This window comes from Callithrix jacchus, chromosome 14 (genome assembly GCF_049354715.1).
Source record: "Callithrix jacchus isolate 240 chromosome 14, calJac240_pri, whole genome shotgun sequence".
Taxonomy (NCBI): Eukaryota; Metazoa; Chordata; class Mammalia; order Primates; family Cebidae; genus Callithrix; species Callithrix jacchus.
The window spans coordinates 12,485,058-12,505,871 of NC_133515.1; the positions used below are offsets into that span (position 1 = coordinate 12,485,058).

The 20,814-nt window shown below is 41.1% G+C and overlaps 1 protein-coding gene across 1 annotated transcript in view; it reads left to right on the forward strand.

The window, feature by feature from the left end:
* The first annotated feature begins 6,404 nt into the window (after positions 1-6,404).
* The window catches only part of SLC9A4 (solute carrier family 9 member A4), a 68,453-nt gene continuing 54,043 nt past the window's right edge, over positions 6,405-20,814 (forward strand). Inside the window, exons 1-2 of the mRNA XM_002757459.6 lie at positions 6,405-7,195; positions 12,021-12,484. Of these exons, the coding sequence (XP_002757505.3) occupies positions 6,940-7,195; positions 12,021-12,484 (720 nt within the window). The 5' untranslated portion in view covers positions 6,405-6,939. The remainder of the gene's footprint in view (positions 7,196-12,020; positions 12,485-20,814) is intronic.

Genomic DNA, 20,814 nt, shown 5'->3' on the forward strand with positions numbered 1-20,814 from the left:
CTGAGGGATATTAGGCTTTTCCTTATATGGAGTTTATAATCATCTTGAAATAAAACGAAGCTAATACTAATCTAGTATCAATTCTGTACTAAGCATTTTTCTTTCTGTTATGTGTCACTTCACCTAATCCTCAAGCATCTATGGATAGGCATCATCATCATCATCATCATCATCATTGTGGATAAAGTAGCTGAGACTGAAAGAGGTTTAAGATGTCCTCAGTTCACATAACTTCAAATTTTTCCTCTAGGAAAATTTGTATTCCCTTAGGAAAGCTATTATAGTAGAACCGTAAGAATGTGACATTAACTCTTGTATGAAGATCTGTCTTGTTACAAAGCTTACATTCATGTCCACCCCATCCACCCACACTACACTGTGATATTTACCCTCTCCTTCCATATTGGGGTATCTCTTGGACTTGATTTTACCCTTTACCAGCCCCCTCTGTTTCTCTCTGAGCAGTGGAAGTTTGACTTTGAGGGGCAGAGACAGAGCTCAGCTTTCTGTCCTGAAAGCAGGGTCATAGCTTTTGACTTCTCTCCAGCTTAAGATGCAGGCTTTCAATTTAGGGGTATGATACACCAGAACTTGATCCAAGGCCATCCAGCTTAATTGCTAGCTATGGTCTTGGAAAGAAAATCATCTTTCTGGACAGCATTGACCAATTCTCTATCACTACTCTTTTTCATTCTTCCTAAAAAAGAATATAAATTTGAGCCCTGACAAAGTAACAAGAATTCAGGGACAACCAACAGATACTTTAGTCTCAGAGTGCTACACAAATACTCTCTGGTAAAGTCAGCTATGACACGTTATGGGAGGGAAGAACAGGTGTGCTCATACTTTGTTGAAAACTATTCTTAGAGATGACTTTCCAATTCATCATGTGTAAAACATAGTGTCAATTCTGCTTTTTCTTTTTTTCCTTTGGAGTTTCTCTAAAACAAAAGTTGCCTCTAGAAAACCGAGGGTAAAAAGGGAAGAATGAACCCTAAGCTCCTCTTCCGTCTGTACACAGCTGAAACCCTGGGGGATGGGAGATTCCCCTGCAGTGTGTACCACCTTCAATTAGTCCTATGAGGCTTCGAAGACAGGATATGGCAACCAAAATTATAAGGCATCCGCTGGAGAGGATATCTGGCTATTCCTTCCCTGCCACTGGGCTCTATGTGTGAGAGGGTATCTAAGAGCGGATGACAAGAACCACAGGGATTGTTGGGACTGGCACCAACAAGGGGTCAGGAAGGCAGGTCAGAAAAGGTCAAGTTTCTACAACCAATACAGTTATCTGAATAATTATCAAAACTGTCAGTGATCCAATAGCTTGCTGCTGGCCTAAAATTCCAGGATGATTCTTTTAACTCTCTGCTTTGCAAGTGAAAACTGTTGATTTTTTCCCTTCACCATCACAAATATAGACAAGAAAGTGCCCAGCACACTGTGATACTCCAGTGCAACTGTGAATGGATCTCTTCCAAGAAATTAAGTGAACTGATAATTATTCTTTCGATCTTATTACCACGTAGACACATCAAGACGAATTTGGTTTCAATTAACTATGAAGCTCCAACTGTAAGGCTTCCTCTTATCAATTGCCCTGACCCTTCCTAAATGTCTTCATCCTCTTTCTAGTCAGAGAAGCCGGCACAACACAAGTGTGTTAACACCACACCCTCTCCCCGAGGCATCTTTTTCTTTCCTGTTATTCCCAGGATAGATGACAGCACATTCTGCACATCAGTTGAACGAATGGAAGTCCTGCTTATTCCCATTTCATCCTCTCCCTGCTTTTTATTACTAGTGCTTCCTATGTGCCAGACACTATTGTAAGCACCCTATGAATATTAACTCATTTAATTGTATTAATTAATATTTTAAATTTGATCTTTATTCTTTTATAAATGAACATCAAGTTTCCCAACACCTGGGTATTCTTTATATATTGAACTGTCCTGACACATTTGTCAGAAATCAATTAACCACAAAAGAAAAGGATTTCTGAGCTGTCCATCCTGTTCTATTGTTCTCTATGTCTGTTCTTATTTCAGCATCTCACTATTTTGATTATTCTAGTTTTGTAGTAAGTTTTGAATTTGTGAAGTATCAGCTTTCCAAATTTAATCTTCTTTTAATAAGATTTGTTGGGCATATTACATATGAATTTCAGGACCAGCTTATCAATTTCTGAAAAAGGAGAAAAGAAACCTACGACTTTGGTAGAGATTGTGTTGAATCTGTAGTTCATTTTTGAGACTGTCACCTACGTAACAATATTAAGTTTTCTGATGCATTAACAGAGATATCTTTCCATTTATTTAGATCTTCTTTAACTACATTCAACAATTTTTTTATAATACAAGTGTGATACTTTTTGATAAACTTATTCCTAAGAATTTTATGTTTTGCTGCTATTATAAATGGCATTGTTTTCTCAAGTCCATTTTGTTTTATTCATTATCACTATAAAACACACTTTGTTTTTGCATATTGATTGCATATCATACAAGTTTGCTGAACTCATTTCTTGTATCTAATAGTTTTTTAGTCAATTATTTAGGATATTCTACTTAAATATTTTAGGATAATCTATTTAAAAGATCATGCAAGTGAAAATAGTTTTACTTTTTTCCTTCCATCTGAATGCCTTTTGTTTATTTTTCATTTTCTAAATTCCCTGACTAAAAGCAGTACTAGTATAATATTGAATGGAAATAGAAACAGTGTATATCCTTGTCTTGTTCCTGTTCTTTCAGAGCAATGTACTTAGGTCTTTCCCCATTAAGTATAATGTTGGCTGTCCATTATCATGTTGAGGAAGTTTCCTTCCATTCCTGACCTGTGGAGTGTTTTTAAAATAAAAGGTGGTTGATTTTGTCAAATGTCTTTCTCAGTCTGTTAAAATGGTCATGTGGTTTTGCCTTAATTCTATTCATATGCATGTTATATGAAATAATTTTGAAATGTTAAACCAACCTCGCCTTCCTGGTATAAATCCCACTTCATATATATAAGTTTGAGTTATAACTTCTTGATGAATAGACACTTCTTTTTCTTAAATGTCTCTCTTTATCTCTAGTAACATTTGTTATTCTAAAGCCTATTTTGTCTGTGTAAAGCCACTCAAGCTCTCTTAGCATACTGTTTTTGTGATGTATCTTTTTCCATTTTTTACTTTCAACCTACTGGTATCTTTGAAACAAAAATGTGACTTCTGTAGCCAGTATGTGGTCTTGTAACTTTTTCTGTCTAAAAACTGGATATTTTAGATGATATCTTGTAGCAATTCTTGTTGCTGCTTTCTCCCCCTCCCCCAACTCCAGGGCTTGTTGCTGCTGAATTGTTTGCTGTTCCATTTAGTGACTTGGCTGGACTATTTCAGCAAATGCTATTTTCCTCTGCAGCTTTTTATACTGCACCTCAGCCAATGAAGCCTGGGACATGCTCATAATCCCCTAAGCCCTTTCTCTCACCCCCTAGAATAACAATGGTTTTAGCAGGCTTCTCTGACTTTCTTTCACTGATCTGCTAAGCTTCTAGTTGGTGTGTTGTACCTACTGATATCACACTCAACTGTTAGCCTCCAGTAACTGCTGGCTGAAATGGCCTATGGTTTTCAACAATACCCAATGCCTTGGGTCATAAATTGCTCCACAGTCTGATCCAATTAAGTCAGGCCCCTTTGCACGGTAATCTTTGAGGCCAGTCTTTGAGACATATACCTCAGAAGAGTCCTTTTCAACCATCTTTTTCTGGTTGTTCTGTTAAACTTCTAGTAGGTCTACCTTATCACTTACTGCAGTCATGGAGCTACTAGCTTCTCTTCCTTGCTTACAACCTAAATCTTCATTGTTGTTGACAGTGCCCTTAGGCTTCAACATCTCTACACTTTGTTTCAATAAAGTTAGTCTACTTAGAGTTAGCTATAGGTTTTCTGTTCCATCGCTTCTGCTTCTCTCGCTTCTCTCCTTGGCAGAACCTCTGTTCCACTATTCTGGAGATGGGGACAGAGACAGTTACCTGCTTCTCTTGGAGTGATAGCCCTGGTGTGTGAGTGAGATGCTAGACTGGGGCGATAGCTACCTGTCATCTTGGTTTATCTCCCCTATTGTGAAAACTCAGTCTTATGAGCAAGTTGAGAGTTATTGGGGTACAGTATTCCTAGTTTGCTGTTTCTGGAGTAGTTTCAGTCCTATGAGTGGGGCTGTTTGGAAGAAGGGATCTTTCAGTTACACTTGCCTGCAATCAAGTTTGTTCAACATATTGCTGAGGGGGTAGGGCAGAGTTTGGTTACATATACTGACAGCCTGACTTTTCTGGGTAGAAGCTGTAGTCCTAAACTGGGATCTGAGATTAGAGGCAGTCCCATTCTTTTGACTACATTCATCCAGAATAGAGTTTTTCTCACATTGAGTTGAGGGGTGGGTAGAGAAAACAGGTCATGCCTTCAGGTCTTACCAATATTTAGAAGATTTGTTTTAATTTCTGTCTGCTTTTAGGACAATTTCCAGAGACTGAATGGTTGCTTTCTATTTTTAATAATCTCACCAGTTATAGTTGTTTCACTAGGGAGAGAGTCTAAGGGGCTTCTCATGCTGTCATTTTGGAAGAGCTTCTCCCTTCTTCCCCCTTTCCCCTCACTTCTGCTGCCTTTGGTTTGTACCTCTCAGGGAAGCTTTGTCTCACATACGCTTTACTGGGGAGCTTATATTAAGAAAGAATTTTAGAAAGAACGTTCAGACATCTGTGGGAAAGAACTACATGAGTGGAAGCGATGCCAATGGTTGATGAAGTGGGATCACAAGTTAGTAGACTGTTGCAGAGCTTACGTTGTTCTCCTGCCATCCTCATGAGACTGGCATTCTTACTCTGAGAGGGACTGGACTATCAGCCATCAGGTGATCATAAGGCTAAACAAGTTGCCATATACCCACAGAATTTGGAATTTTAGAGCAGGAAAAAGCTACCAAGTATGGACAGCAAAATAGATGAGAAAAACTAAGGCTTGAACAGGTAATTTTCCAAAGACAATTAGATAATTAGTACCTGAGTACATTAGTTTTCTGATTCTTAGTTTTGATCTTTTCACAAGGCACTATGAGAGACTCACTCCCTCATTTCTTTTTAGAAAAAAAAAGTACAATAAAAATTCAAATAAAAATAAAATGCATATTATAAAGCAGCTTTCTATGAAAAGATATTCATATATTCTTTGAGAAAAAATAATTTCTCAATATGGGTGCCCTGCTTGTCATCCACCGGATTTGTCTCATTTCAGAGACTGAATCCAATCTATTTTGGAGTCAAACTGAAAAAAAAAGAAAAAAACTCATCTGTGAATTTTACTTCTATTGCCTCATATAAATTTGCATCTAAGTGTTAGCCCTTCTCAACCATTCTTTTCTTAATTTTTTAGTGATCTTTGCTGAGTGTGTGTGTGTGTGTTGGGTGGGAGGGGAATCTCCTGCAGTCACTAATATGAACTAAGAAAAAAACAAAACACAAAGAATCTTGCAGTTTGATGTAAAAGAGATGTTGAGGTAGTATATGGATGGTGTATTATTCTGATTTTTTACTGAGTATCCGTAATCATTGAAAACGTGTTGTATCTTATCGTATAAGAAAAAGAAATGTAATTTAAAATAAAAACTAATCTTTAAGCACCAGTTATATGCCAAATTCTTTACCTGCTTTATGTCTTTTAATGTTCCTAGCCACTCAATGAGGCAGATATTTTTCTCCTCATTTCAGGTAAGGAATCTCTGAAAGGTGATTAACTTTGGTAAAGTCACCTGGCTACAAATAGAAGAGCAAGAAGTAGGCTCATAAAAATCATCTCAAAATTCTTTAATCAACACTCTATGGTGCCGCTTCTTTTCAATAACAAATTTTAAATGGAAAATCTGGATGTGCCATGGAGTTTTACAAATCCAGGTATTTAGATGTATTTATGGAATTTGTTCTTTGGCTTCTTGCTTTTTAAAAATTACAGTGTAAAGTTCATAGAGAGCTGGAACTTCATTCCTACTGTGAATGACTGCTCACGGAGTCTGATAATGTGCAAAAATTTCAGTGTTTGCTACCATCCTTGTTACTGCCTCTTTCTCATCCTCCTTCTTCCTTATGTATAAATACCATAAACACAATTCACCAGGACAGTTCTGGTTTGTGCCTACAGCTTCGCATAATTATTAATTATTTATTCCCAAAGTGTCCTGGTTTGAATAGTTTCATGGTCACCTTAATAGTCATCACTAAACGTGTCAAGGGTGTTGTATTGCAGGTGCCCCACTAGGTGTCAGCAGTGTGACCTCCAGAGAACACTCAGGGAAAAGATTTCATTACAAAAGTCAAATCAGAGCAAATAATTAAGTATAGTTCAAGAGCTACCTGAAGCCTTGGCCATTCAAAACAAATGAGAGGACAGGGGGAGGAGAGAAGGAACAGGTGCAGGACAGGTAGTTCCTTCTTGGGATCTGATAGAGAGGGAAGGGTTCATTTCCTCATCAGAAGGACGTCAACGATCTGTGGAATGAGTACTATGGTATGCTTTTAAATTTTCACCCACAAGACAAAACCAGTATGCAGTGATATGAGAAAACAGCTTTAAATGGAGAGATTTTTATTCCTTTTATAAATTACTCAAGCCATGATCGGATGGAGGTCCTCCAGGTAACTCCATGGACTTTAACAAGTCTATTAATAACTGCATTTGAGTTGGAAGCTGAGTTGCCTGAACACAAACGATCTAAAGAAGATTAGAGAGCATCTACATGCAGAGCTCAATAACACACTCGGAATCTTCTTGGAAGGACCCAGGGACTGTACCTGCATTACTTTTGATCCAGGTGGATGCAGACACTCCCTAGAAGCCTCTCCAACTTCAGATGTGTGGCATATACCCACACACAGGGGTGTAAGTAAGGGAAGCCCACAAGAATGGCTCTGCAGATATTCCTGACTTTCAGTCCTTGGAATTGTTTGCTACTGCTAGTGGCTCTTGAGTATTCTAAAGCATCTTCTGACGTTAATGAACCTGCAAATTCCACTGCTCAGCATGCACCTAATGCTTGGTTTGCTGCTTCCAGCTCAGAGCCAGATGAGAGGATATCTGTTTTTGAACTGGATTATGACTATGTGCAAATTCCTTATGAGGTCACTCTCTGGATACTTCTAGCATCCCTTGCAAAAATAGGTAAGTCCTTAAACACTTGGTTTGGTGAGTTTTTTTTGTTTTTTTATGTAAGATAGTGAATGTGAAAATGCCTTATGGAAAATGGGCTAAAAGGATTTTGATTGTTACTGCTATTACATTAAAGATTCTCTTCCCTTCAGTCAAGGGAAAGTCATAACTGCTTTTTACTAAGCTAAGTAATGCTTCAGGATTGTGCTTTGAAATTTAAGCGCATACTTCTGGGTCCTGGGCTGTGTTGGTTTCTTCTCATTTTAGGATGACAACCATCTGACATTATTGACATAGGAAACTCTCAAATTCTATGCTTTAAAAATATAGAGAATAAAGCATGTAAATCTGAGCATGTTGCAAGGTGGAAATTTCAGGAACCACATAATGTTTCTTCTGTAAAATTTTCTTGGCTGTGTAATTGTGGGCTTCATCAATGACCCCATTGTTTATTCTTTAAAAGTGGCATATACTTCTTGCAAATTGACAGAAAGCAAGGAACAAGAAAACCACAGGCAACTCATATCACTCAGTGATGGGATGTGAGGGCATATAAGATGATATGTCAATAAAATATCAGTTTACACCTAAGCCAAGTGGGGCCAGTGAAGTATCTCTAGTTTCCTTTGTGAACTAATGTGTATCCAAGTCAATAGATTAAATTCCAATCAAGGGATCTTTGTGTCAAAAACCAAAGAGGTGGTTATACTCTGTGATTACCTAATCCCTAACTGCACTCCCTTGTCTCTTTAAAACCGCCTTACTCCAAAGTGGAAAATTAATACAATTAATACACTGTGTGTAAGCACAATGTCTCCTTTGCCTGAGCTATAAATTTTATGTTATTTGAGTATGTAGATTGCCTTACTGAGATCAAATCTATGAAACATTTTGATTATCATTTATGTACATATGTATATTTTCTCTAGGATGGGTGTGAATGTGGGTTGAGCCTTGAGGTCTGGCAGTTACCTTCTGTGGGCTCTGTCTATTCACCTAGCTCCCTCCCCCTGAGTGTTGGGGACATGAGTGTCTGTGTCTTCTTTAGACTCTCCTTTATAACTCCTATTCATTTTGAACTAGTAAAGTGTGAAGATTAAATAGGAATTGTTAGTTTGAAGAACTCTTGTACAATTTGTTCAGTGATTAAGTTACACAAAGGGTCTTACATGATTTTAAGAGGTATTCAAGTAAAAATGGCTTTCCAAATGGATAACATTCCCATTCAGAGCAGCCTAACATCTTTCGTGAAATTGTATGGACACTGATTATATTCAAGGTGAACTTACTTGGTACTTGAGTTTTCTTTTTAAAACAATATGCTAGAGATTCTGTGCTTGCTGCTCCCCACTCCACAACCTGACTTCCTCTTCACAGAAATGGCTCAAGTCTATCTGAGTACGAGGAAACTTGTCCTGTCACCAACTAGCTAGTTGCTATGTCTATCAATAAACATCTAAATGCAGAAAGGGTGCCTTTTGTCTTGATTTTATATTTCTGTAAAACCTAGCTTGTTTTCTAGAGGGATTGTATGCACCCAGATTCATTCTGCCTAGGAGTGAAGAGCACTGTGAAAATACGTGTGTTCATAAAACTGTTGTTTTAAATGTTCTTGATTTTCATGATGTAATTTAACATGCTTTAGGAAAAAAGAGTAGGATATCAGCACATGCTTATTCAAATACAATTTCATATTAATCAGTCTTGAAGAATTTAGATTATTTTTATATTCCATATGGACATGAGGAGTGAGGAGAAAAAAGGTCATATTTATTGAGTATATATTAAGTGCCAAGTACTAGACTGGTAGTTTTATGTATAAGGGCTTATTTACTAGGGCCAAAATAATAATGATGATGACGATTTCAAATTTTAACACTTAAGGAATTCATATGGGTTTTTAAAGATTCTATTATAAGATGTGAATCAGAATAAAATGAATAATCATTATAATGATTCATTCTTTTATTTCTCATTCTATCATGGCACATTTTCTGAGCACCCATGAAATAAATACATGGAAATGACCATGATCCCTGACCTCAAGGAACTTGGTCTAATGGGGAAGACAGGTTAATTTAGTACTTACTCCCATAGACACACTGACAGAAAAACATCAAAACTCTCCCCCAATTCTTTTAAAAACATGCAATTGTTCATTTGTAAAACAAAGATAATGTAGAACAAAGGTAATACAAAGCCACCTCAGACTTTGTGGTTTATCTTCTACTTCAGTTCCAGGTCAGAACATCACAGACGAATGCTCCTTGAATCTTTGGGAGGAACTGAATTGTAGGGCCTTCTTTGACTTTTAAAGAGGACTTTTAATATTTGTGTCAATTGAAGTTCTAAGGACTGAAACTCTAAATTCTAAGTGATTGATTCTATTGTCCATCATGAAAGGGAGAAGTTTCAAAATGTGAAAGGCATGTAGCATTTCCCTTTACAGGGCCCTACTTATGAATGTGTGGCCTCTTCCTCCTACAACTGTGTAGAGTACAACTTGGCTTAAGGCAGGTGAATGTTGGATCCATTTCAGGAAACTGGATCCCTGAAAGCAGGGCCAAACTGGAGAGCCTGAGAAAATCACTCTATGGGCTCTTCCACCTCCTTCATATATTAAAAAAAGTTAAGTTTGGTTAAAATAAGCACTAACTGGAGAAGAAGAAGAAGGAGGAGGAAAAGGGTAAGGAGAAGGAGGAGGAAATGGATAAGGAGGAGGAAGAGAATAAGAAGGAGCAGGAGCTGGACAAGGAAAAGATGAAGAAGGAGGAGGAGAAAAAGGAGAAGAAGAAAGAAGGAGAATAAAGAGGAGGAAGAGGAAATGGAGAAATAAGTAGCTATTAGAAAACAGAGTTCAGTGCTCTAGAGGAGGAGCCTACACTGACCCTGAAGCCAAGTGAAAGTGGGGATGATCCGATTCCTTGGTGATAATTATACCCATTGTGTTAACGTGCTTGTTTATGGTGAATGATGTTCAAAGCCATGGTCAGGGAAGCCCACACCATCTTTGGATGGCTGAATCTACTAATTCCCAAGGAGACATTCGTTGGCTCCCCATGGCCTGTGGCTGGGAGCCCACCACCTTCCTTAAGTTTGAATTCAAGATCTTCCATTATTTGCCTCAAAATCATCTTCCAAGTCTTCTGATGCTTTTCCCAATTCAAAGATTGCTCCAGCTGGGTGGATTCCCTCCCTCAATGAATGTCAAAGATATCTGGCTAGGCCATTCCTTCCTCTCTTCTTTCACTCTTGATGTTCTCCCCACCTAAAATCTCTCCCGCTCTGTTATCCGAATATGCAAATCCTCACCATTCTCCAACAACCTACTCAATCTCTTCTCATGAAAAAGCTTCTCTGATAAACATTTAACTCTTTATTCATTCATTTATACACTTACAGATGCTTTCAGCAAGTAGGCCAGCTCTTGTGGACAAGATACTGTGCTAAGCATTTGGGGAGATACGAAGATGTAAATCATTCTGCCTGAGTTTCGGGAGTTTCCAGATTAGTGGGGGACATGAATCATGCACAGAAAACAGTTGACAGGGATCATTGTTATTAAACAGAGTCAGATAAAATGTTTTATTAATAGTAATTCAGAGGAAGATATAAACTTAGGAAGAAGCTAGGAAAGTTAAGCCTCAGAGGATGAGCAGGAATTAAAGAGACCAAGGAAAAGGACAATCCAAGCAGTAACAATCGAGTAAGAAGATAAGAAAGAGGCCTGAAGAGTGACAAGGCCTTGCCTGGTTGAATGCAGGCTACATTAAGATAATGCAGAGTGTGTGGGAGACGCCGAGCCCCATGGTGATCTGCGGAGCTCTGATCTCTCACCAGATCTGATGATATGTTCAGTATATCCTTCATTATATACTTATATGTCATCTTCTTATTTGTTTATGTCTTGCTTCAAAAACCTTATTAACTGTAAGAATTGCAGCTGTCTACCTCTTTGGTCTTCTACCTGGCAGTACTTAACAGTAGTCTTTGCACAGTGAGGCTCAACTAATATCCCCAGTTTACAATCCAGGAGATGCTTTCTGTGCCTTCAGAATCTTAGGTGGGAGCTGAGACAATCAGAGACCCGTGGTGCAGAAAAATCATCTGGCAGTAGAGTGTGGAATGGCTTGGGGGCGTCAAGGGTGAGACTGGCGGTCAGGAAGGCAATGCAATCATTAGGATGAGAAATGGGAGACTCTAAATAAAGGCAGTGGCCAAAGAAATGGAGAGGAGGGGATGGATTTTGGGGGTAGTGAATGAGAGTCATGACACAAATGAATACAGAATTGATTGTATGAAGAGTCACTCATGAAAATGCAACCCGATTTTCCTCTTCAGTGGCTGACTAGATGGCAATGTCATTGGTTAAACACAGGAGATAAAATAAAGGACTTGTAATTTTTGTGTATGTGTTTGGTGAAGAAAGGAATGAGGTCAGTAAGTTTGGAATAAGCTGAGGTTTGCTGACTATGATAGATTCTGCATAAGCTTGAAAGCTGGGCTTGCAGCAGTGCAAAAGGTTCAGCGTCATTTCTCCTTTTCCCTCATGCACCCTCGCAGATCCCTGTAAGATGGGAAAGTAGGGGGGAGGATGGAAGGTAGGAAGGGGGCAGCTGGCTGAGAATGACTGACCTGCACCAAGCTGGGCATGTTACTTATTTGACCTTACAGAAGACCCTCATGACACTACCAGTTCCTGCTACAGATGGGACGCTGAGGCTGAGATGCCAGCCAGCTTGCCCATGGTTCTGTCTGCTTGACTTTAAAAGACCTCAGGTACACCCAGAACCGTTTCGTTTGCAAACACCTAACCGTGCTCTCCTCTGCTCCGCAGGCTTCCACCTCTACCACAGGCTGCCGGGCCTCATGCCAGAGAGCTGCCTGCTCATCCTGGTGGGGGCGGTGGTAGGCGGCATCATATTTGGCACCGACCACAAATCGCCTCCGGTCATGGACTCCAGCATCTACTTCCTGTATCTCCTGCCGCCCATCGTGCTGGAGGGCGGCTACTTCATGCCTACCCGGCCCTTCTTTGAGAACATCGGCTCCATCCTGTGGTGGGCGGTCCTAGGGGCCTTGATCAACGCCCTGGGCATTGGCCTCTCCCTGTACCTCATCTGCCAGGTCCAGGCCTTTGGCCTGAGTGACGTCAACCTGCTGCAGAACCTGCTGTTCGGCAGCCTGATCTCCGCGGTGGATCCCGTGGCGGTGCTGGCCGTGTTTGAGGAAGCCCGTGTGAACGAGCAGCTCTACGTGATGATCTTTGGGGAGGCCCTGCTCAATGACGGCATTACTGTGGTGAGGTGCCATGTGTCTGTTCCTGCTTCCTGGGGAGATGAGGGGTGGAGGTGGGGCTGGGGACCCGCACTGTGGGGCGGGCTCCAGTGTGGCTCAGCTGCTGCAGGACAGGGATGAGCTTCAGTCCATGCGGTGCGGCCCGAGTTCTGGTGAATTTCCTCAGGATCCGCGTGGCCACCATAATCGCTGACTCACACTGCTTGTCATTCACAAGCCAACTAGTTTCTTTAAAGAGTGGAAAAGGAGAGAGAAGGATCATTCTTGAGTTAAACGTAGTTTTTCGTTTAGCAAACAGAAACCGTTGCTAATGACCCTTCTGGGCTTTCAGTCTAGCTAAAGCGGAAGCTGATGTTTTTATTTCTCTCCATCATCAGACCTCACTCTTATTCCCTTTATCTGCGGTTTTAACATACTGCATTTATTAGGTTAAATAAAAGATAAGCGTCAGGGAAGAGATGCCAAAAGATTTGTGAAAATGTGGTAGTTTGTGTATCACTCAGTTGTAGGACTTGTATGGAAAACGTGAAGGAGGCGTTTTTCCTTATGAGTCTTTCTGGCAGGAAACTGAGAAGGACTTAGAGGCTTGAGCAACATCTAGCATTAAGGCCCAGGGGGTATCTGTAGGCTGGGGTGCTGGAATATTGAGAACTAGCTAGTCCCATTGCTCAATTTCATTAATTACTACAAACTTTCAGCAACTGTTAGAAGAGAAGATTTTCATACATACTTTTCTTACTTTTAAATTTCTATCACAGCACATAAGTAATACTATAATACATTTTCACTGTGAGAGTCAAATAGTACAAAACTATATAGCATGAAACGCAAAAGCTTCTGCTTGCCCTCACCTCCTCTGTCCAAGACGCAACTTTTATCAGCTTGGCCTTTTCCCTTGTGTCGTTGTTATATGCATATATAACATTTTTGCAAATCTTTTATTATGTATGTGTGCGTGAGCTGTATTTTTTAATATAAAGTGGGTGGGTTGTATGTATTGCTTAGTTATAACAAGTCTTAAAATTCTATGACTTTTTTTTTTTTTTTTTTTGAGTTGGCGTTTCACTCTAGTTGTCCAGGCTGGAGAGTGCAATGGCACAACCTTAGCTCACTGCAACCTCTGCCTTCCGGGTTCAAGTGATCCTCCTGTTTCAGCCTCCCAAATAGCTGGGATTACAGGTGTCCACCACCATGCCCAGCTAAGTTTTTGTATTCCATCCTGTGGTGGGCAGTACTAGGATCGATGCCTTGGGCATTGGCTTCTCCCTCTACCTTATCTGCCAGGTCAAGACCTTTGGCCTGGGCGACATCAGCCTGAACTCAGGTGATCCACCTGCCTCAGTCCCCCAAAATGTACTACAGGGTGAGCCTCCATGCCTGGCCTTCTTTTTAATGTCTTTTCAGCTACTGCATAGTATTTCATAGATTAAGTTTACAGTAACTTACTTAACAGTTTTCTGAGGAATGGGTTATTCAGGTTGTTTCCAATATTTCATTTTTACAAGCAATGTTGAAATGCCTATTGAATATTCTTTTTTCTGCATGCCTCTTCTTTGTATTCGTGTTTTTCTATGATATTTTCTTAGAAGTGAAATAAAATTAAAAATGTGCCACTGTTTTAATCAGCTCCTCTCTGCCTCCATGGCAAATGAGAAATTCTCACTCTAAGGTTGTAGACCGCCAAACACATGACACCCAACACTGGGCAGATGAGATTGACAGCAGTTTATCCGTCACCTATACTCACCGCCTAAGGGAGAAGGACACCACATGCCTTGCAGGGCCACACAGGGGCTGCACTTGGAAATGAATGAACAACCAGGAGCTGTGGGAGGCAGGCTTTGTGGTAATGAGAGGGTAAGGAGCTCCCTGGGTCTCACAGGAGGAAGCGATGGAGTTGGAATGATTTTGTAGGTTGGCAGGGACCTAAACCCTTCTATTCAGGAAGAAGCAGGAATTGTGCCTGCTACCCTTGATAAGGAGGGTGGTTTGGCTGGAGGACCTTATTCAGGTGGTGGAGTTGGGAAGGAAGCTTGCAGGTAGACCAGTTGAGGTCTTTATAATTTTGCCAAATATCGAGGCAGTACATAATATTGAACCTTAATTTCAGGCCCTAGACAACAGCTGTTAAGATTTTCCAGAAAGCCTTAATCAGCTTATACTTCTTTAATCAGTGTTCACTTCCTTAGACAGAGTATTGCATGTATGTCTTTTTATATCTTTGACAAGGGACATTGTCTTCTTAATGTTTTCTAATGTCATGAGTAAAAGGATTTCTCATGTTTGTTTTAATTTGCATGATGATATTAGGCAACTTTTCAGCAACTGCCAATCATTACTGTGTCAAATGCTGTAAATTGAAAGCTCATATCCTTTCAGGGTTGACAAGCTTAAAAAAATACAGTACACTAGCCTGGCATGATGGCTCTTGCCTATAATCCCAGCACTTTGGGAGGCTGAAGAGGGCATACCTCAAGGTCAAGAGATTGAGACTATCCTGGCCAATGGTGAAACCCCATTCCTACTAAAAATACAAGAATTGGCTGGGTGTGGTAGCAGGCGCCTGTAGTCCCAGCCACTAGGGAAGCTGAGACAGGAGAATCACTTGTACCGAGGAGGTGGAGGTTGCAGTGAGCTGAGATCATGCCACTGCACTCCAGCCTGGCGATAGAGTGAGACTCCATCTCAAAAAAAGAAAACATTACAAGACACCAAGTTAAACATAAATTTCAGTTAAACAATGATTACAGTTTTCAGTATCAGTATGTCATATCCCAATTTTTATATGCAAATGTTGCATCTTGCCCATTTTTCTTTGGGACCACTTGCTTAGAAAAAAGATTTGTAGAAATTCATTAAATTATCTTACCTTTAAACTTTTGAATGTCCTATAAAAACCAAATATTTTCTTCCATTTTGTCATTTAAAATTGTTTAGATTAAGGTATTTTTTACGCTATAGAACTTTTAAACTTTTATATAGTCAAACCTACGACTGTACTCTTTTTTGCTTCTGGAGTTTATATTTTGCTTCCAGAGATTGTGTCTAACTAAAAGACGTGCAAACATTTTGTTTTTAATTTTTTTCCATTTACAATTTACTAATTCACCTGGCAAGCAAGATAAGTTTTTGTTTGTTTGTTTTTTGTAAAATCTTTTAGGGGAGGAAAAGTCTCTTTTGAGAAATGATCTGAGCTATACCTATGGATTTCCTAAGCAAAGGAGGCCCATACATGAAACCTGATGTCAAATCACTTATTCATAATGAGAATTCCTAACTGTTGAGGGTAGGAACTAGAATCATCAAGCTGGTGCATTTTACCTTTGTGGTCAAGCTTCACAAAAAGCCACATTGTCAGGAAGCTGCCAGGGAAGCCTGGACTCCGGACTCCCATAGGATCCAGAGATTTCATTTCTCAGAGTCTGATCCTCAGGCCACGTGTCAGCATCACACTTGTGTTCCTGATGAGACTTCAGATATCCATCCCATTTCACACCCTCCAACGCAGACTGTCTGGAAGTCAAACCTAAGAACCTGTGCTATTAAAACCTCAGCTGACTGCTGAAGTTTGAGAACTATAGGTTTATTGTTTTTAGGTTGAGAGAAGCTGATATATGTTGATATAAAATGATGATACGCCTAGAACAAGGACTGTACCATCTCCCCAGACTGCACTGGATCAGTCTCTGAGATCCCCTTTCCCCAACCCATTCCTTCTGTACATACTTTCATACTTTCAGTTTTGCTACAAATAAGTAAGTGCCCTTGTCTGGGAATCCATTCCATCTCTTAAAGGGAGCCCCTCTGACCCATGATGTGCTCATTTCCTAGGTGGTCTCCCAGAGATAACCTTATTTCACTGAGATCCAAGTGTTTGGGGGTATTATTTGGTTACTCTCATCCCCACTACTGACAGTGTCCTGGAGGGTGTTCACCTGTGTTAAGACCAGGGCCACCCCTTGGAAGTCCATTCTGAGGCAATTATTCAGCCTCCCCTTCATAAATTATTAGAGAGATCAAGAAACTACTTGGTAAATACCATCTCTTTAATTTTCACAGCACATTCTTTCTTTGTCAAAAACTCCATGATATAATCTACAAAAGTTCTTACCAGGGAAGAGTAAGAACTCCTGCCTCGAACTTGAGAATCTGACTTCCCTCTGAGTTATCTCTAGATTTCCCATGGAGAGCCAGTCTCGGCTAGGCTTGGTCCTGGTTGGTGTTTCTTTATTAGCAACATCTGTTTGACTGCCCCAAAGTTTAATTGCTTTGGGGGAGACATTTTTAAGCATGATCATTTCAGGATAAAATTATAATTTTCAAGCAACCAGAGTATCTGCTGAGGACACTGTTGTGACCTCTGCTGGGCAGAGCTGCTGTTGCATTGGCTCCGTGGGGTTGCCCACACGTCACTCCTGGGCCACTCTGTGGTCACCCACAGCACAGTGAGTATTAAGTGTGCACTGGCACTGCTGGGTCTCTAAGTGAAAACAGAGAAGCCCCAGGGCCAGATTTAGAACACAGCTGAAAAGGAACGGGTATTTGCTGCCGTCCAGTTGTATTTTGAGCCAAGGGCCTTGACCTCACCCTTTCATTGAGGAAGGAGCCTTCCTGGGGCAGCAGTCACAAGCATGCCTTTTCAGCAAGGCAGCTGAGTCATCCGGAAGGTGGCCTGTGATTGTGGGTTACATGTGACAACGCTGCAGATCTTCATCCACCGAAAAGCTGCCTTCCCACCAAAGAGAAGGGGTTGTTCCCAACAGTCGAAATGCTAATGAATCTGATCCCCCAGATGTCTTGCTCCACTTATTTCTCCCTCTTGCTGAATATTTTAGGTTATGACACTAATCACCAGAACACATGCTCAATTAATGGTAGGCAAAAGGAGGGAGACAAAACCCAAATAGCTTTAGTGTCCTCACCCCCCACCATACACAAAAGGTTACAATGTGAGGAGATGGATGCAAGAATTAGCTTGATCTTAGTAACTATTTCCTTGTGTACAGTGTATATATATATATATCAAGACATGTTGTACAGCTTAAATATATACCAGCTTTTATTTTAAAAATAAAGGATGTCTCTAAAATTGCGTAAACAGTATCCCTAGTTGAATCTCATGGCCAAAATCTCAGCAGGAAGACAGGTGCAGCTACTATGTCACTGTTGCATTTGTTAGTATTTTATTAACTCCTTTAATTTTACTAAGAGGCATGACTGAGTGCCCTTGGTAAAATTAAAGGAGTTAATAAAATAAACTCTTCATGAATGAAAGTGCCCTTCATGAATGAAGACAAGAAGGCAAAAGAGGTTAAAATAAACTGCACAAGGACACGCTGCCTGACCAATGACACAGCAGACACGGGTGTGCTCAGTTCTGCCTCCTCCCAAGCTTTTTTCTTTTTTCCTCACCTTTTGAATTTTCCACTCACAGAACTGGGATGAACAAGAGGGAACCCATGTGTTACCAATAAGGAGACTGGGCTCAAGTCCAGCGAGTGAAGCCAGTGTTCTTTTTGTAAAACAGTGTGGTCCCAGGCAACATTCTGATCCTGTTGTGCCTCCCCTTGCTGTAAAATCGGGATAATGACATTCTTCAGCTTATAAGGATCACAGGAAAATTTATATTCAGCTGTTAGTAGAGTGAATGCCCAACCTGGATTGAGCACTCCATTGAATGCTAGCCGTGACTTTGTACTGAAGTAGCTCCTGGACACTGTTTAGTGGTTGGCTTATTCTGAATAAGTAGCTGATTTTAAATATGGCTCCACCTCGGCTGGGCATGGTGGCTCATACCTGTAATCCCAGCACTTTCGGAGGCCTAGGCCTAGGCCTAGGTGGATCATGAGGTCACAAGTTCGAGACCAGCCTGGCCAATATGGTAAAACTACATCTCTACTAAAAATACAAAAATTAGCCAGGTGTGGTGGTGCATGTCTGTTGTCCTAGCTACTTGGGAGACTGAGGAAGAAGAATTACTTGAACCCAGGAAGTGGAAGTTGCAGTGAGCCAAGATCACACCACTGCACTCCAGCCTGGGTGACAGAGTGAGACTCTATCTCAAAAGAAAATAGAAAAGAAAAAAAAAAGTATATATGTATGTATGTATATGCCTCTACCTCACAAATGGTAGGGCAAATTGTTCTTAGATTTATAATCAGCCCTGGTTTTCTTGGGTCAACTTTCTGAATAAGCAACAAAGTGAGGCCACCAAGCTTTCTATCACCCCTCACTCCCCCCATCTCCCCATCTCCTCTACCTCATCAGAGAGGTCAAAGGCCCAGACAGGCCAGGGCTGAGGCTGGAACCCAGGCAGCCTGGCTCTAGGGTGTCTCTACTCTTGATTGCCGCCCTGTACTTCCCCTTTTCCTCATCCCTCTCTCCCCTCCCACTCTTGCTCCCTCCTCCAGTGACATCTTCCTAGGGCATCCTGCTGACTTTGGATGCCATTCTCTAAAAGGATAGTAGGAGGGGAAGCGGAGCTAAACATTCTGAGCATTGGGTTAGTCACCTTGATGGGAGCTTCATGCCATTTTCCATATTTAAGCCTCATAGCAGTTTAATGAGGTGGGAATACTACGCAGTGGTTAAGGAAAGAGACCCCCTGGACCCAGACTGTCTGGGTCCACATCTCTGTGTTGGCCCTTCTCAGTCCTTCAGGCCTGTTGGGTGACTTAGCAGATCGCCATGTGCCTAAGTTTCTTCACTGTTATTTTTGTTATAAAGACACAAATTCTCATAGAAGTCATTTATCTATTTATTGACTAGAGTTTATTCTATGCAGTTCAGTATCCCTGAGAGAGTGAAAAGTCATCCTCACTGCTTTGCCCAGCCGGCAATTCCCTTTGGCTGAGGTGATCAGTGGCAACAGTTTCTATCAGAGACTATTGACCTTTCATTCAGTTTGCAATTTGCCCTCTATTTATTATGGGTTCTTGCTGGTAGCATTAGATCCTATGTCTCCTGATCCCTCATGCTAGAATTCCTTTGCCCTCTTCTCTTCTAATCTGTCTGTCCCTGTAGCAACATAACTTTGCTGGCTAGTTGCCTGTCGGCTCTCTCAATTTCTCTCCACGCTGTTCCGTCCTGTAATCACAGGACTCGGCATCTAGAATGGAGCATTGCAGAGGGCGCTGAATAAAGGGCTATAGTGGGAAAATAGGTGCTGCAGGAAGAGTGAATAATGAATGAGGCAGCAAGCAGTGGGGACTAGGAAAGGTGTGCAGGGAATGTGTTGGCCCTGGGGCTCACCTGCTGCCCTGGTGTCTGTTTCCAGTGACTGAAGCCCTCCATCCTTAAGCCCCCAAGAGGGAGCAAACTGGGGTGATTTTCTTCAAATTAACTGCCACCACCAAACTTCAGCATTGCTTCCTGAGCCTAAATGCTAAGGGTGGGATAAAACCAGGGGCGGGCATGGGCAGAGGGAAGAATCCCAAGGTCCTATCTCTCCTTCCCCACACCTTGTCATGCACCTGTTCTGCACCCCCACTGTCTTGGACACCGTGCACATAAGGGTGAACCATATAGCCAATCTATTCGTTTGAGGGAAAATTTTTCTTCATGATTATTTCTGGTTTATATTATCCTGCCTCAAAAGGGGTCCTTACTCTATTAGTTCCCATTCAAGATGCAGTAAAGCATGGCCAAAAGCATGGCTGGGAAGCCACATGCTTCAGTTCAGGTCCTCCCTCCACTACTACTTGCTAGCTGTATGACTTCAGGTGAATCACTTACCCTCTCTGGGCCTCAGTTTTGTTTCTGTGAAATGGAGATAGGGTTTTGGGAGGGTTAAAATGAATTAATATGCATAAAGCATTTAAATAGAACCTGGCACGGAGTGAGCCCCTGCATTTGGTGTTATTCATGCAAGCCCACATGCATGGGTACATCTGAACCCAGAGCTCTCCTGACGCCCTAATGATGCCACATTGTCATATCTGTCTATCTGAACTTTGCAGTCTCAGCTTTTCCAAGAGAAGAGCTATATGTAAACTTGAGCAGAATCTTGAGGGGAGAGTAGGCATCTTTTCCTTGTCCTCTTTATATTTACCTTCATTTTATTCTGATTCCAAGGATGGGAGCTGAGAGGAGTTAGCTTTACCAGGGGATGGTTTCTTCGGGCCAAGAATATAGGGAGCTCACTGTATGTGAGGGGCATGGTCCTACAAGTTGTGTGATCTTGAGCAAGGGACCCAATCCTCTTTCCACATATGTAAAGTGGGAATGATTAATCTGACTTCAAATGGTGATTGTGAGGAGATTGTGAAATAGGTCTCGGGATGCCTGGCATAGGGCAGGCGATACAGAAACATCCCCTTGCCAGTCCTGTGTGC